At 35.1% G+C, this 17,500-nt stretch overlaps 2 protein-coding genes across 8 annotated transcripts in view; one reads left to right on the top strand and one right to left on the bottom strand.

Annotated features, from left to right (window-relative positions):
* Positions 1-14,825, top strand: part of LOC107721762 (kin of IRRE-like protein 1) — a 44,577-nt gene extending 29,752 nt beyond the window's left edge. The window contains exons 4-15 of the mRNA XM_016529924.1: positions 1,279-1,436; positions 1,519-1,669; positions 1,763-1,868; positions 3,512-3,660; positions 4,148-4,275; positions 4,430-4,556; positions 4,742-4,842; positions 6,922-7,138; positions 8,164-8,271; positions 8,880-9,004; positions 10,826-10,906; positions 13,175-14,825. Of these exons, the coding sequence (XP_016385410.1) occupies positions 1,279-1,436; positions 1,519-1,669; positions 1,763-1,868; positions 3,512-3,660; positions 4,148-4,275; positions 4,430-4,556; positions 4,742-4,842; positions 6,922-7,138; positions 8,164-8,271; positions 8,880-9,004; positions 10,826-10,906; positions 13,175-13,720 (1,997 nt within the window). The 3' untranslated portion in view covers positions 13,721-14,825. The remainder of the gene's footprint in view (positions 1-1,278; positions 1,437-1,518; positions 1,670-1,762; positions 1,869-3,511; positions 3,661-4,147; positions 4,276-4,429; positions 4,557-4,741; positions 4,843-6,921; positions 7,139-8,163; positions 8,272-8,879; positions 9,005-10,825; positions 10,907-13,174) is intronic.
* A 164-nt stretch (positions 14,826-14,989) lies between these two features.
* Positions 14,990-17,500, bottom strand: part of LOC107721716 (uncharacterized) — a 12,331-nt gene continuing 9,820 nt past the window's right edge. For 6 of the 7 annotated variants that reach the window (XM_016529855.1, XM_016529858.1, XM_016529857.1 and 3 more), the window contains 4 exons: positions 17,378-17,494; positions 17,042-17,195; positions 16,397-16,444; positions 14,990-16,292 (listed from right to left, as the gene is read on the bottom strand). In XM_016529855.1, coding sequence (XP_016385341.1) covers positions 16,030-16,292; positions 16,397-16,444; positions 17,042-17,195; positions 17,378-17,494 — 582 coding nt within the window. In that variant the 3' untranslated portion in view covers positions 14,990-16,029. The remainder of the gene's footprint in view (positions 16,293-16,396; positions 16,445-17,041; positions 17,196-17,377; positions 17,495-17,500) is intronic. The other variant, XM_016529856.1, reaches the window with a different exon arrangement.

The raw sequence follows: 17,500 nt of genomic DNA, 5'->3' as shown, positions 1-17,500 counted from the left end.
ATGTATAATGTGAGAAGTATGCATTTTTTTGCATAAAATTCCATGCATTTCAGTAAACAACTGCACACTGCGTGGCATACTGTATCCCACAATGCAATGCACTCAACTTGATTTTCCATTTCCAGTGTGATGAATGAACCTAAAGCCATATGCATTGTGTTTAACATCTCTTGTTACTGATTATTTGAACCGCACTAAATTAAATGCACAAGTCAAAATTGTTTTTATATCTGAGATTGTTGCTGTGACAATGTTGTAATATACTACTGTTTGAAATATTCATTGTTACGTAATGTTCACAAATAATTTTTTTAAAAGTATGCAGTATACAGTATGTACTGTGCAGTCCTAACATAGCCATCAACACACAGGAAGTCACTTTGTAAAGAATACATTCTGCTCTCTTTATTTAACTTGTTTTGTAAGGACACTAATAGCAGCTCCAGAGATGCCGTACTGCTGCCTTCGAGAAATCTACAATCTCTCTCTCTCTTTTTCTTTGTGAAGCTGTTCTGACATGATATGCAAAAGTGTACATTGCCATCATTACATAACAAAGAATTTATTGAAAAATCAAATCACTTACACAAGTTACATTACTACATACACAAGTGAAACAATGTGGTAATAAACTTTCCACACATACTCTACCATTCAAAAGTTTGGGGTTGGTAAGATTTGTTTAATGTTTTTAAAATTATGCTTACCAAGGCTGCACTTTTTTGCTCAAAACTACAGTAATTGTGAAATATTTGTACAATTTAAATGAACAGTTTTCTATTTTTATGTATTTGAACATTTTATTTATTCCTGATGGCAAAAGCTGAATTTTCAGCATCATTACTCCAGTCTTCAGTGTCACATCATCCTTCAGAAAACATTCTAATATGCTGATTTGGTGCTCAAGAAACATTATTATTATTATCAATGTTGAAAACTGTGTACTACCTAATATTTCAACATCAATGTTGTACTACCTAATATTCCTGTAGAAACTGTTTTTTTTTCATAACTCTTTGATGAATAGAAAGTTCAAAGAACAGCATTTATTTGAAATATAATTTTTTACATTATAAATGTTTACTATCTCTTTTAATCAGTTTAATGCATAAACTATTTTCTTTTAAAATCTTACTGACCCAAAACGTTTGAACAATATTGTGTCATACACAATATTCACAAAGGACAAAATACCATATATGTGTCAATATTTATAGATGTTATCTGTGTGCAGAATGTGTAAGTCACTTTCAGCATATTATCTGTCTGTCTGTGTAGTTCCCCCTGAAGGTCCTGTTATCGAGGGCTCTCCAGAGATCCTGCTGACAGCAGGAACCTCATATAACCTCACCTGTGTGTCTCGAGGAGCAAAGCCACTGTCAACGATAGAATGGTACAAAGATGGGATCATAGTGGAGGGAGCCCATACCAGCACTGTGAGTGAGCACATAAGCAAATGATGATAGCATGAAGATCACATATATGAGAACATACGGTATCTATCTATCTATCTATCAGGAAGTGTTAGCAGACAGGAAGAGGGTGACCACAAAGAGTTTTCTGGAGATTCAGCCAGTGGACACAGATACAGGACGAAATTTCACCTGTGTGGCCTCAAACCTGGCTGCCCCGCTGGGAAAGAGGGTCACTGTCACACTCAACGTGCACCGTAAGTGTTTGTGTTTGCGTACACCTACTTTGCTGTGCTGGCATACTGTATATGCACAAGAATGACCCTAATGGCCTCTCAATCTCTCTCCAGATCCTCCTACAGTTGTCCTGTCTATAGAGCCTCGCTCGGTTCTAGAAGGAGAACGAGTTAAATTTACCTGCCAGGCCACTGCCAACCCTCCCATTATGGGCTACAGGTTAGTATGTAATGTGGGTGTATATGCTGATCTCGAGAAATCTACAATCTCTCTCTCTCTTTTTCTTTGTGAAGCTGTTCTGACATGATATGCAAAAGTGTACATTGCCATCATTACATAACAAAGAATTTATTGAAAAATCAAATCACTTACACAAGTTACATTACTACATACACAAGTGAAACAATGTGGTAATAAACTTTCCACACATACTCTACCATTCAAAAGTTTGGGGTTGGTAAGATTTGTTTAATGTTTTTAAAATTATGCTTACCAAGGCTGCACTTTTTTGCTCAAAACTACAGTAATTGTGAAATATTTGTACAATTTAAATGAACAGTTTTCTATTTTTATGTATTTGAACATTTTATTTATTCCTGATGGCAAAAGCTGAATTTTCAGCATCATTACTCCAGTCTTCAGTGTCACATCATCCTTCAGAAAACATTCTAATATGCTGATTTGGTGCTCAAGAAACATTATTATTATTATCAATGTTGAAAACTGTGTACTACCTAATATTTCAACATCAATGTTGTACTACCTAATATTCCTGTAGAAACTGTTTTTTTTTCATAACTCTTTGATGAATAGAAAGTTCAAAGAACAGCATTTATTTGAAATATAATTTTTTACATTATAAATGTTTACTATCTCTTTTAATCAGTTTAATGCATAAACTATTTTCTTTTAAAATCTTACTGACCCAAAACGTTTGAACAATATTGTGTCATACACAATATTCACAAAGGACAAAATACCATATATGTGTCAATATTTATAGATGTTATCTGTGTGCAGAATGTGTAAGTCACTTTCAGCATATTATCTGTCTGTCTGTGTAGTTCCCCCTGAAGGTCCTGTTATCGAGGGCTCTCCAGAGATCCTGCTGACAGCAGGAACCTCATATAACCTCACCTGTGTGTCTCGAGGAGCAAAGCCACTGTCAACGATAGAATGGTACAAAGATGGGATCATAGTGGAGGGAGCCCATACCAGCACTGTGAGTGAGCACATAAGCAAATGATGATAGCATGAAGATCACATATATGAGAACATACGGTATCTATCTATCTATCTATCAGGAAGTGTTAGCAGACAGGAAGAGGGTGACCACAAAGAGTTTTCTGGAGATTCAGCCAGTGGACACAGATACAGGACGAAATTTCACCTGTGTGGCCTCAAACCTGGCTGCCCCGCTGGGAAAGAGGGTCACTGTCACACTCAACGTGCACCGTAAGTGTTTGTGTTTGCGTACACCTACTTTGCTGTGCTGGCATACTGTATATGCACAAGAATGACCCTAATGGCCTCTCAATCTCTCTCCAGATCCTCCTACAGTTGTCCTGTCTATAGAGCCTCGCTCGGTTCTAGAAGGAGAACGAGTTAAATTTACCTGCCAGGCCACTGCCAACCCTCCCATTATGGGCTACAGGTTAGTATGTAATGTGGGTGTATATGCTGATCTCAGTGACGTGCTCTCTCTGTTTTACACATGCTCAGTGTGTGTTGCAGTGTCTTTTTTGTATCATTGAGATACTATTATAATTTTTTGTCATTTTGTTGTGTGTTTTTGACATTTTTATATATTTATTTGTATGTTTTTAGTGTTAGTTAACTATAATAACCCTGATGTGTTGTAGGTGGGCTAAAGGGGGTGTGATTCTGGATGGAGCGAGAGAAAGTGTGTTTGAGACGACAGCAGATCACTCGTTCTTCACTGAGCCTGTGTCCTGCCTGGTCTTTAATGCGGTGGGCAGCACCAACGTCAGTATTTTGGTGGACGTTCATTGTGAGTATTTCAGTCCATCCATCCAATGATCTACCCCACATTGATTGGTTTATGTTATACTGTATGCGTTTGCCATTGATAAGCGGTTCAGTGCAAATTATGCTTTTATTTCATTCTCAAATTTAAATATAATTTAAAACATGAATTCATTCGGATTTTCCAGTTCTGTTCTGATTTGGCATATCCATATCAAGAAAACACCATTTTCACAGCCACAGATTGAGAAATGTGTTTATTAAAATGCAGATTGAATTTTTTCTGATGCTAGTGTGCAGAATTTCATCTAGGGTTATAACATTCAAGGATATTTTACTAACTTTTAGTGTGTTTGTTTTTCAGTTTAAGTTTGATTTTAATTACTTTTAGTGGTTCATTTGTATTTTTTATAACTTCTATTTTTTTGTTGTTTTTAGTTTTCAAAAAAAAAATCTTAATTGTTTTAGTAAGTTATAATAACCTTGTTGGCTTCTTTTTCTCTCTTTTGTAGTTGGTCCAATTTTGGTGGTGGAGCCGAGGCCTGTAACCGTGGACGTTGATTCTGATGTCTCACTCAACTGTAAATGGTCAGGGAATCCACCGCTCACCCTCACATGGACCAAGAAGGGCTCCAGTATGGTTAGTGCACACTTGATAATGCTTTCTACACCCTACAAAGTGCACTCACCTCTAACAAAAAAAAAAAATCAGACTTGTTCGCACACAACAAAAACACTCGATTGACCATTTTTAATGCTGTTTGTCTTTCTTTATTCCACTCTTTGTTGTTCAGGTCCTCAGTAATAGTAATCAGTTATTCCTGAAGTCTGTGAGTCAGGCGGATGCAGGACAGTATGTGTGTAAAGCCATCGTCCCCAGAATCGGTGTCGGGGAGACAGAGGTCACTCTTACAGTTAATGGTCAGTAACACTTACATAACTACACAAAAATGTGTCATTGCTAATACATAGGTGAACCTGCAATTCAAACATATTTCCACAGTGTTATCAGCATCTAATCACATCGTGCAAGAGTCCCGTAATATCTACAGTATATATATATATACAGTATATACATCTCTCTTATGATGTGATTGGGTGTCCAGGTCCTCCAATCATCTCGAGCGAGCCGATCCAGTATGCCGTGAGAGGAGAGAAGGGGGAAATCAAGTGCTACATAGCCAGCACCCCTCCGCCGGACAAAATCGTGAGTTGGAATCCCACCCTATACAGTACATAATACAGGTTATTCATGACATGGGGCATGCTGTGATTTACAGCAGAAAATACATTTCATGCATTCCGCAAATACTGTGTAAAAAATGAATGTGGAATAAATAATCAAGAATTTTTCAGTAAGAAATATCTGTTTTTTTAGAGCTTTAAAGTTTGTTCTTTTGAGGGTGGGCTGCTTCTTCCTTTTTTACATGTAGGAAATTCTGGTTATGCATTGCCAATATAATTTCTCTGGGTTTTCAATACTGTTTATGGTACAGAAATGACATAAAGCAGCTTTATTCAGCTTTATGTATTCTCTTAATGTGTCTCTTACTGTACTTGTTTTTCATCCTTCCTTTATCATCTTTACTCTATACTTCATTGAATACTGAGCGAGCTGAGAGAGAGAGAGCGCTAAAGGAAGCGTGAAAAATAGAGGTAAAAAAGATATCAAATGAGACATGAAAGATGAGGAGGGCTGACGGGGAGGGGGAGAAAAAGAGTGACAGTGCAGAACAAAGTCCTGTAGCTTTCAGTGTCGATTATCACCAGCAGACGACACGACATGACAGACAAATGAGTGAGCTTTTAACAATCTCAGCACTTTACTCAACGCTCTGCCTCTTTTCCTCCTTCCTTCACTCTCTCTCTCTCCTTCTTCCTTCCACCTGTCCTCTAGTCACCCTCCTCCTCTTCATCGCTCTCCTTCAATCGCCTTTCTAGTCGCTCTTTTTCCTTTCTCTCATTTTAGCATGCTTCTTTGGCAAAATAAAAACTGCTGTACCAAGTAAAATAAAAATGAAATACGAATAGTGCAAATGCAGCAAACCTAGTATTAACAAATAAAATAAAAGTATGGTGTGTAAAAAATAAAATAAATTAATAAAATAAATTAATAAAATAAATATAATAAAAATAAGAAAAGTAAAAAATCTTAGTATTAAAACAGTAAACAAAGAAAACAAATATGAAAAAATTAAATAGTTTTGTTAAAAGTACATAACTGCAAAAAGGTAAAAAAAAAAGAATAATGAAAATAACAAATTGTAGTATTAATAAAGAAATGGTATATAAAATAAAACAACTGCACAATAAAATAAAATAAAATATAGTTATTAAAATAAAAAATAATAATATTAACAAATAAAATATTTTTACATTTGCACTTTTAAATTATAAAATAAAATAAATACAAAAAAGTAAAGAAAGATAGAAGGAACAAATAGTAGGATTAAAAATTGGAATGGATACAAAGGAATGAATTATAAAATAAAATGTAATAAAATAAAATAAAACAACAGTCCGATAAAATAAGTGTGGGAAAGTTAAGTAAAAAATAGTAAACAAATTGTAATATTGACAAATGAAATAATTATAAATTAAAATAACTGCAAAAAAGTAAAGCACAAATAGTGAAAATAGAGGGAACAAGTAGTAGTAAAAATGAAAAATAAAATAATAATTAAAAAATAATAATAAAAAAACAGCCCACAAACTTCAAATGGAATACTATTAGAGTAATATTTAAGCAGGTGATTAAAGGGAATAAAGATTAAATTAAAACTAGATTTGCCCATAATTGTACTGTTGTGCATGAATTTAATAATAGAGACTCACACTCCTCTGTTGCTCTCTGTCTGATAGTTCACTGGATAATGAGACATGACACAACAGGACTGGCCTTAATGTGAAGATGGTACTTATGAGATAATGAATAATGGAATAAATGAGGAAAGAAAGTGGAGGAGAGGAAAGGAGAGTGGGCCATATGTTCTTGTTCCTCATCCTCTCATCCTTGCTGTTGCGCCCCCGCTCTCTCTGTCGCTCATGTTGTCAGCTTAAGAGGGACATTAGCACTGTGAATATTTGATGGAGTGTTGTTCATTTTGTATGAACTATCTGCTCTCTCACAGTTCAGAGCAAAATCCTCAAAGAGCTGTAACGCCTGTGAACCCCTGCCTGTGTGTGTGTATTTTCAAAAATATGACATTCTCATGCAGCTATTTAATAATGAGTGTGTGTGTGTGTGTGTGTGTGTGTGTGTGAATACATACATGTTTTTCTGCAGGTTTGGGCCTGGAAGGAGAACGTGTGGGAAAAAGAGAGAGGGACGCTGTTGGAGAGGTACACAGTGGAGCAGAGTAGACCTGCGTCACAAGGGGGCGCCGTTCTGTCCACGCTCACCATCAATAACGTCATGGAGTCTGACTTCCAGTCCACCTACAACTGCACGGCATGGAACGCGTTTGGACCAGGAACCATGATCATCACCCTGGAGGAGACAGGTCAGAAAAACAATATAGTGTCTATAGACTCGTCTCATTCTCTCACTCGGTCTCTTTGTTAGATAAAGTAGTAGGTATAATAACTCTTTCTCTCTCAGATATAGTACATCTATAGGTATAACACCTCTCTTTCTCTTCTCACTCTCAGATATAGCATCCGTAGGTATAATACCTGTCTGTTTCTCTCACAGATACAGTGTAGTGTGTAGGTGTCTTTCTCTTAGATGTATAATGGCTTTAGATATAATCTTTTTTTCACTCAGATATTGTGTCCGTAGGTGCCTTTATATATAACACCCGTATATTTAATTAGGGTTGGGAAGGTTACTTTAAAAATGTATTTCACTACAGATTACAAAATACATGCTTTAAAATGTTTTTTTGTAACCTATTTCGTTAGATTACACAAGTTTTGTAACTTTAATCTAACACTTTAGAATATTTTGGAATACTAATAAAGTATGTAACACAAAGGATCTTCTAGAGAAAAATGACATCAACCAAACATAGGATTTGGTTTTGCTCTGTAAATAATTTTAACAACATCAGTTGTCCATAGTATTTCTTGAAGGAAAAAATGCAGGCAATCTTTAAAAAAATAAAAACTTGACTGTCAGCATGCTGCATTAAGAGCCAGGGTGTGTAAACTTTTCCAAATTGGATGAACATGGTAAATTGTACTTATTTTGTCTTCTGGGAAACATGTAAGTATTAGCTTCTGAAGGGCAGCACTAAAAACAATTATTGCATTTTTGCAAATTCTGCAAGTGGCATGAAACTTATAAGCAGAACTTTCACTTAGGATGCTTTTGCAGAGTGTCTGTAGGTCTCTCTCATTTGTATAGTATCAGTTGGTAAAATACCTGTCTCTCTCTAAAACATAGTGGCTGCTATAGATATTATATCTGTCTAAGTCTTTGACTTAGAAATAGCATCTGTAGGTAATATAAACATCTGTTTCATACCCGTCTCTCTGTCTCAGGTATAGTGTCTGTATGTTTCATGCCTGTCTCCCTCTCTCTCAGATATAGTGCCTGTAGGTGTCATAGCAGGTGGATCTGTTGGATCTTCCATTTTGCTTCTGCTCCTCCTGTTTGCTCTGATATTCTATCTGTATCGACAGCGCAAAGGCAGTGAGTACACTGTGTATATGTGTGTGGCTCCGAGTGTGTGCATCTGTTTCATGTTCATTTGTTTGTGATGAATTTGTCCAATTTTCTGAGTCAATGCTCTGAAATGGTGAAAAAAAAATCAAGTGTAAAATGCATGATTATGGTTTGGTGCCCCCGTGTGGCTAGAAGACAGAAAAGAAAAAAAGCCTGTCTAAAACGTCCCAGTCATATTTTACCTCAAATTACAAAGGGAAAAAAATGATAAATTATATTTTTCATTTATGTAATAATATATTTTCAATTTATTTATTAACTTAATTCTAATTCAATAATAATTCTATTTTAGGGCTACTATTAAGATATTTGTATTGTGACATTTGCTAATAGCAAATACAAAATATCTACTTTAATGAGACATATGATAATGACTTATGTGCCCTACCTTTTATGGAACAGCCTGCTAACACGAAGGTTGTAGGTTCATTTTGAGGGAACAATAAAATTACTGAAATCATAATCTTGCTTTTAGACCAATGCCAATAAACTGCTGTGATTTAATGGAACCATTAAATCATTTCATGGATTAAAATGATGTGAGGCTTTGTGTCAGTGATCTATTATGCTTCCAGGTCGTCGTGGAGTCACGTTGAAGCCAGACATTAAAGTGGAAACGGTGAACAAGGAGACTCACAGTCTTGAGGAAGAAGCTGCCAGCGCCTCCACAGCCACACGAATGGTAAAGGCTATGTATTCTGTGAGTATCTATAGCATAAAGTAGACTGTCAGGCTGTCTGATATAACGTTCTTAAATATATGGGCAGACATGCTATTTTGTTACCATAAAAAATAAAGAAATAGAGACTTCTTTAAAAAATCTAGAAATTAGGGGCATTTTGCACTTAAGTCTGTCATGTTAGAGTTTGGTTAGTTACCATGTTTTGATCTAACCAACTACAGAGAAGTGTGACCAGAAATTTTGTCAGGCACTTGGTTTCTAAAACATTGTGCCCCATGAAGCACTGCAGTTCAAAAGTTTGGGGTCGGTAAGATTTTTTAATGTTTTTAAAAGAAGTCTCTTATGCTCACCAAGGCTGCATTTATTTGACCAAAACCGTAATACAGCAAAACAGTAATATTGTGAAATATTATATTATATTTTATTTGAAAATGTAATTTTATTATTATTATTATTTATTATTATTATTTATTTAGTCATTTATTAGACGCTTTTATCCAAAGTGACTTACAAATGAGGACAACAGAAGCAATCAATTGTAGTATTAAAACAACTAAAAACAGATCCAAAACTAAAAGCTAAAACTTTATAAATACTACCTATACACATTTTAAAAATAATGAGATTAAATAAAAATGACAAATGCATACAACAAAATTTCAAAATTTAACATTTAAATGAAAAACAAAAAATAAAGCTAAAAACTATTCTAAATATTAAAGAACAAAAGGTATGAGTATAATAATGATTCTAACATAACACTAAGCCAAACACCAAAAAAACAACTACATATGTGTATGTACAACCACACACACATACATATATACTGTATATGTACATACACATTTATAAATTCATAATTCGTAATTTTAAATGTAATTTAAATTAAATTAATTTTAAAAATGATTTAAAATGTAGTTTATTCTTATAATGGCAAAGCTGAATTTTCAGCACCATTACTCCAGTCACATGATCCTCATGAAATCATTTTAGTATGCTGATTTGGTGCTCAAGAAACATTTCTTATTGTCATCGATGTTGAATACAGTTTTGCTGTATAATATTTTGGGGAAACCGTATTTTTCAGGATTTTTGATGAATAGAAATTTCAGAAGAACAGTGTTTATTTGAAATAGAAAGCTCTTGTTAACAATTCTTGTGATCAGTTTAACGCCTCCTTGCTAAATAAAGGTTTCTTTATTCATTTTCATTTATCTCAGCTTTTAAAAGAAAATCTCTCTGATCCCAAATTTTTGAATGGTAGTGTAGCAGTATGAAATATCAAACATATTGTGATTGTTGTGATTATATTCTGTTAGCATTTTTGCTTTCAGTGTAAACAGAAAAATTACTTGTTGCTGGAAGCTTCTATTGTTTATTTGAATATGGTTCAACTGCTCTATAAAATCTCTACAATCACATTATCTAGATATATACATTTTTAGTCAAACTAAAGCATTTACATTATTTTTTTAGTCTGACTGAAATCAACCTATTAAAGTGCATTTAAACATACTTAGTGAGTTTAGGAGCCACCAATTTTAGTGCTTTTTAAAGTAGGCCATTTCTGCTTAATTTTATCCACAACAGTGAAAAAATTAAAGAAAGATCTTTTTGAATAAATAAAAAAAGATAAACCTATAAGTAAAAAGAGTTTTTAATGGTGAAAGACTTTCTTTCCACCACAAACTAAAGAACATCTATTCTTCACCAATTCTGATAGCTGATATCCTGTTTTCCTCCCTCTCTCTCCTTCTCTTCCTCCCTCTCTCCGTGTGTGTGTTTTGTTGTTTGATGGTTTAGTTTCTTCCCTCTGTCTCCCTCTCTCCCTCCACCCAGCCCTTCAAAGATGACATGGATCTGAAGCAGGACCTCCAGAGCAACACGCTGGAGCCCAAGGTGGAGGAGAATGAGCCCAAGGTAAGAAACAGGTGCAGGTGCATATTAGACATGTGCCGGTATTCGGTAATGCGATATATCACGATAATGAACATGCACGGTGTTGTTATCGTGGGCACTTCAAAATATCGTGAATAATTATTTATTACAAATTATTCCGATTTTTGGAATGCATTTTAAGGATAATTTTCCCATCAACTGGTCACAATGCACAACACCGCTGCGCACTCTCATGTAAACAAGCACGGATGATGAGAAGCGCATGAGGCTCTGAATGAAAGCGCACATTCACTCTCTGACAGCAGGTGGCGCTAAACAGCAGAAATGCAGCCGTCACCCCGGAAACAAAGCAGCTGCACTACTTTCTGAAAGGCATTTACATTATTTAAACAGCCATTCAGATTTGTGTATTCGCTATGGTGCTCATCACAGCGCCAAATACTTAAATATTTAGACTTGATAGGTTATTCATTTTCACATTTTTATTTTAATCTGGACTACAACATGCCCTAGATATTGTTTGAAAATGTTTAGATTCTTTATTGTTACAATAAATTCTTTATTCTTTATTTACAGTCATACTTTACATTAAGGCCCCATTAGTTAACATTAGTTAATTTATTAGTAAAACATAAACTGCCAATGAAAAATTCTTCTAAACATTCATTAATCTTAGTTCATTTCAAATTCAATATTTAATAACACATTGTTAAAATCAAAAGTTGCTACTGTGTTATTTAATGAACTCGAGCTAACATTAACAGTTGTATTTTTTAACAAAGATTAATAACTTGTGTAGCAAATGTAGTTATTGCTCATTGTTAATATTAGTAAATTAACTAAGGTTAACTAATGACATCTTATTGTAAAGTGTTACCTATTGGTCTTTATAATTCTTTTGTACTTTAATCTGTGTGAAATTATTTACTTTATATTTATTTTTAGTGTATTGCTTTATTGTATTTAAATGTGCAGTTTCTTTTTGTTATAAGAAAAAAGTTATTAAACCTGTTATACTTTATTATGACAACACTTTTTTGCAACTAAATTTCAATATTGTGATAATACCGTATACCGTGATAAAAGCATTAGCAATTAATCGCAACATGAAAATTTGATACTGTCACATGCCTAGTGCATATAGACGCTATACTTAAAGGAAAAGTGTAAAATTTTTTGAAATTCCAGTTTACTGTTTACTGTCAGTTTAACATGCAAAGACAATATAGGTTGATTGCCTCTAAAAGTGTAAAAAATACTGTGGCGCTATTAAAACATTTAATTGATTGAGAACCCCAGCCAGCTTCACACAGTAACATTGGCTCAAACAATGCTGTGAGTTTAGGGTGGGGCTATCGATTTGCCTGACCAATAGCAAACAGGAGGTGTGTTCATGAAAGCTGTCATTATTTTTCCACTTCTTTTTGCTGATGGTAGTGGTAATGTTTGACACAGACAAATTAAGTATTATTGGGAAACACAGCCCAGAACAATGCTTTTTTAAAAACAAAAAAAAAAAAAAAAAAATATATATATATATATATACCGTGTATATATATATATGTGTATATGTACTGTATATGTATATGTATGTATTTTTCTAAAATATACATTTTTTAACAGTTTTTCCTTTGTATATATTACTGTCAGAAGTTTGGTGTAAGTAAGACCTTATTTTCATCAAAGAATACTGAAAAAAAAGTATTACGTTTTCCACAAAAATATTAAGAAGCACTACAGTTTTCAGCATAATAATAATCAACATAATGATAATAATATGAAATTCTTGAGCATAAATTTAGCATATTAGAATGATTTTTGAAGGGTCACTGAAGACTGAAGTAACAGGAATAAATGACATTTTTAAATATATTAAAATAGAAAACGGTTGTTTTAAATTTTAATAATATTTCACTATATTACTGTTTTACAGTATTTTTGATTAAATAAATGGTCACCATAAGAGAAAACATTTAAAAATCTTACCAACCCCAAACTTTTTAATGATAGTGTGTGTGCAAACAGATATTTACACACTCCTATGTGCCTATAAACCAGGAATAAATGTTCGGTCACATTAGTGAAATTTTGGCAAAACACAAAAACTTTTTGTTGGTCAGTGTGTTGAATTTGCATGACCAACTCAAGTGAAAAATGCATGAAAAAATGCTTCACACAAAACTCTCAATCAGTTTAACCCATAAAATTTACCTGAGCATGTTAATTGTGGCCGCACCGTAAACCCCAATTAGTGCATTGCAGTGAAATATTATATATTTGTAATTTCAGGACCCCACCAACGGCTACTACAATGTTCGAGCTACAACACATGATGAGGTCCGCACCGCTACCCGTTCCCTACTGTACCAGGAATTTCGGCCACCAAATCCCGCTTCAGCTTCGGCGTCAGCCGGCGGCCCAGTGGCCAACATTCACCCGGCACCCACGGGCCGTTACGAGCCCCGGCCCGCTTCCCGAATGGCTCACAACACATACGCCCATTTTAACACCATTGCCAGGGCGTCGCAAATCCAAGCCCCACCCAACCCTGTCTCCAAGACCACAGACTATTCTGGAGAGCGTGGCCTGCTGGAATCAACCAATCCGCTGGCATTTGACAGCTACGCTTATTCAAAAACACCTCAATACAGGTTAGGTTTCGCCCCGCCATTGGAGGCAGGACCAGCCTATGAAATGTATCATACGGGACAAGGGGTGGGGACGAGTCAAGATGCTAATGTGGGAAAATACTCCAGCTCCACCCAATTTCCATATTCAACCCCACCTACAGAATACTCTCAGAGACACACGCAGAGAATGCAGACTCATGTGTGAAACAAACACTTACCACCAAAAAAGCACTTCCATGGATGAAAATATATGGTACACATGCTCATTTTAACACACTCGTACAGTATGAAAACTCTCTCTCCAACGCAACTATATGCAAACACACACACACACACACACATTGCGTTTTCTACCTTTACAACATGATTTAGAGAAAAAAGTGCCAAATTAATAAATAACTGCAGCAGAAGACGAAATTACAAGAGGTCACAGCGATGAGTGGAGAAAATGCATGTAAACCTTATCATCTTTCCCTCTTCTTCCCAAATTTAAGAAGGGGGGTTGATGTGGCAAAACCAGCTGTCTAAATATCTGCACCAAAATGAGACACTGCAAAGCAGCCATTGGACAGTTTTCTCCATGTGAATGGCCAACAAGAGGCTGGAGGGCACCAGAAGCCATCAACTATTAGATGTAAAGCCCAGTGAAAGCCTGATTGCTATGCACTGGAGATTACACTAGACCTGTTTAGATCTGTCCCATCGCTCAACCTAATAAAATATGTTTTAAATTATGGGAATCATGGGTGGGCTCACCCACAATTGTATAATCCACAATGTGATACTGCAGAACAAGTCAGCGAGTTGAAAAATACTGCAGGTGTCGACATTCACTTGTGAAATAACTTACCGTATGGCCCGCTCACCACTGCCCACACTGCCCAAACTCCTCGAAGGAATAGCTGTCCGCTGCCAGTTTGAACTCTTCTGATAGGACGGAGACGTGAGTATCTGAGTAAACGCCACCAGTGCTTTTAACTCTGAAAGCTGGAGTTTATGTAACATTTTAGGATTTTTTACAAATGGATGCTAATCACAGAGTGTCAAAGTGAGCTTACGGACTCTTCTCTGAACACACGCTCTGCCTCCTTCCAAGAAAACCTCACGAGTATTTGACGCTTTGTGGTTCTATGTGCGCGCGTGAGTGTGTGTTTGCTGACGTGGAGGAAAAAATCGAATGTGATGAATCTCTTTGTCTGAAGTGTCCATGTATTTTGTCCTTCACACTTTCAAAGTAGAGTAGAGTGCTTTTCCATATTTGTATCTGAACTAAATTGCATTTGAAAGCGCTTTTATAGTATTTTTTTAAGATGATGGTCAGAGATCGAATGGTTTTTGGTATAAGCAATGTAAAGGAAAAAAATTGTGTTTTTTTTACTTTAAACCGCATAAACACATTTCATTACACCAAATACACAAAATAATGTTCTTTTTAGCAGCATCATATGACCCCTTTAAAAACATTTTTTTTGTTCATGATTTGCACATTTGTCTAAATTCTGTAAAGGGATGATGAATCAGATCACAAGAGCAAAGTTTAAAAATAATACTAAAATGGAAGCAATTTAATCATTCAAGTCCTGAGTTTCTGTAAAATCTCTTTTATGCAAAATAAAGAAGGGCTTTTATTATGAGCTCAAAAACCTTTCTGCTCTGCAGTAAAGCTAAATTTGTGCAGATGTTTCTGCTGTTGAGTTTAAATCTGGCTTGATTTAGGTTTAATCTACTGAAATTTACATGACCCTTGGTCTATATTAAACATTTTTGAACATTCAAAATATGCAATGATCAATACATTTTGGTTCAACAAATTAGCGGCTAATTTTTTAAATACATAGACATTTACAGTGAATTAGTTATAGGAGCCACTCTCTTTGTAGCCGCACATTTACAAGATGGGTTTTCATTATCAGTGTTAGATATCTTAATGACCGAGACTTATTTGGCACCGTTATGTATGACGAGTGGACAATGAATTTGAAGAATCAAATTCATGTATCAGAGACGGAAAGATGAGGGAATGAATGTGCAATACTGTGTTTATATTGTGTGAATGTGAGCATGTTTCCGAGTGACTCTTGAGATCCATTTCCTCATGCTCCTGTTAAAAAAAGACCTGTACTTCATTTGTTTATGATTAACTTTATTTCATTTATGTTTTATTCATCTGTCAAAATGTAAAATAGAAAAGAAAAAAATGACCCATGTGCTTTTTCCCCACAGCAACGTTCACAAAAATGTTTTTTTAATTGTATGTGGTTATTATTTCACAGTATTATAAAATAAAAACATCTTTCATACTGACTCATGGTCAAACAGTAACAACATCATACAGTACATAACTCAAATTTTTTAACAAAAATTTACATCGACACAATCAACATGCATAACAAATGAAGGAATATTTCAGAATTGTGACATTGTACAGCCAGTCAGATGTTTTTGTGAACACGTCAAAGAAGTTTTTTCTGATTCTGAGTGGATTTTCTGCACACTCTAAGATCAAATCTGTTTTTATAAATGAGGCCCCAGTTCATTTACAAGATAATGCTCCTTCTTCTTCAGCAGTCTGCAGAATTCTGCTTTTACAGCAGCTCCTCCAGAGTCAAGAGCATCCAACAAGAGTCTCATTTTCTCCTCTCGTAGTGCTGCAGCACGAACTTTACTGTACATTTCTCCATTAATCATGTCTTTGCTCTTCAAACTGTCAGCAATTGCCATCACTGATGAAACTCTCTCAATGAGTTTATCTCTGTGTGCGTTTACAAATTCAGTTTCTGATTGAAACAAAAGATGTTTTAAGTTAGTCTTCAGAAGAGTGTGCAGTATGTGTAAGATACAATTACAAGAATAATTGAAATGTTCAGCATTAAAATCAGACCTGGGATCCTTCTGTGCGCAGGAAGTTCTACACCTTTACTTGGTGCTACTAATAATAAAAAATTATGTAAAAAAAAGACATTTGAGATCACTGAGAAATCTGCCAAACATTTTGAAGTCATCAAAATCTTTTGAGGTCTCATTCCTTGTAGGCAATGAACCACTATCTTTCCAGCCTTTAGCTTTATCTTCTATCTAGGCCAAACCACCACACACCACAAAGATGAACAAAGCATTATTTTGGACTGTTCATGCAAATAAACCTGTTAAAAAAAATTCACCAAAGGTTTTTCAATATAGAAAATGTTATTGTAGTTTTATTTCTTGTATTTAGTTTACATTTATCTAAGTTTATGTCACTCGAATTGAGATCCTCATTGTTTTGTGCTTGATAAATACTGCTGATCACCAAATACACACATAATCTGCATTACATATTTAAAGAGATACTGCATTGCTCTCCTAAATAGCTTTAGCATAGTTAGCTAAGGCTATGTTTTGCTTGCAAAATTAGCCTCCCCAACACTCTTAACGAACAAGGACATAGCTAGAAATTATTTCTCACAGAGGAGTATCTATAGATAAACTGAAATCTCTCCCAACCTTTCTTAAATCTTTTACTCCTACAAAATAATTTCATGAGTACCTGTAAGAAGGATTCGGCGTCTTTTCCACACTTCCTTCCCATCTCGAGTTTTGTCCAAAACACCCAATCTGACCTCCTCAATGTTGACATCCAAAAACACTTCAAACGTGGGATGATAGTTTGGGCCAAAATTATCAAGCTCAAACATCTCACTCTAAAAAAACAAAACAAAACAAAAAACACCAATATTAAGACAACATTATAAAGTGGTTAGTTCTGACTCTGGATTCTGATTGCATGAGTTACATTGAATGCCTTGTTATACATGAACTAGCCAAATGTCTAAGGAAACGGAATTACAATTGAAATTCAATGTTATTCAGTAAATATTGTTACCACTGGTTGCACTTCACAATCCTCTGGCTGACAACAGAGACTGTATTCTCTGTCAGGAAACAGATGACATTTTGAACTTGTCTCAATGTATTTTTTATCCAGGTGCCAGCGCTGGACCTTGTG

This window comes from Sinocyclocheilus rhinocerous, unplaced genomic scaffold (assembly GCF_001515625.1).
Source record: "Sinocyclocheilus rhinocerous isolate Xijiao unplaced genomic scaffold, SAMN03320098_v1.1 scaffold1112, whole genome shotgun sequence".
In the NCBI taxonomy this organism is placed as follows: Eukaryota; Metazoa; Chordata; class Actinopteri; order Cypriniformes; family Cyprinidae; genus Sinocyclocheilus; species Sinocyclocheilus rhinocerous.
Note: the sequence above shows the minus strand (reverse complement) of the source record. Positions and strands in the feature narration are given on the sequence as shown.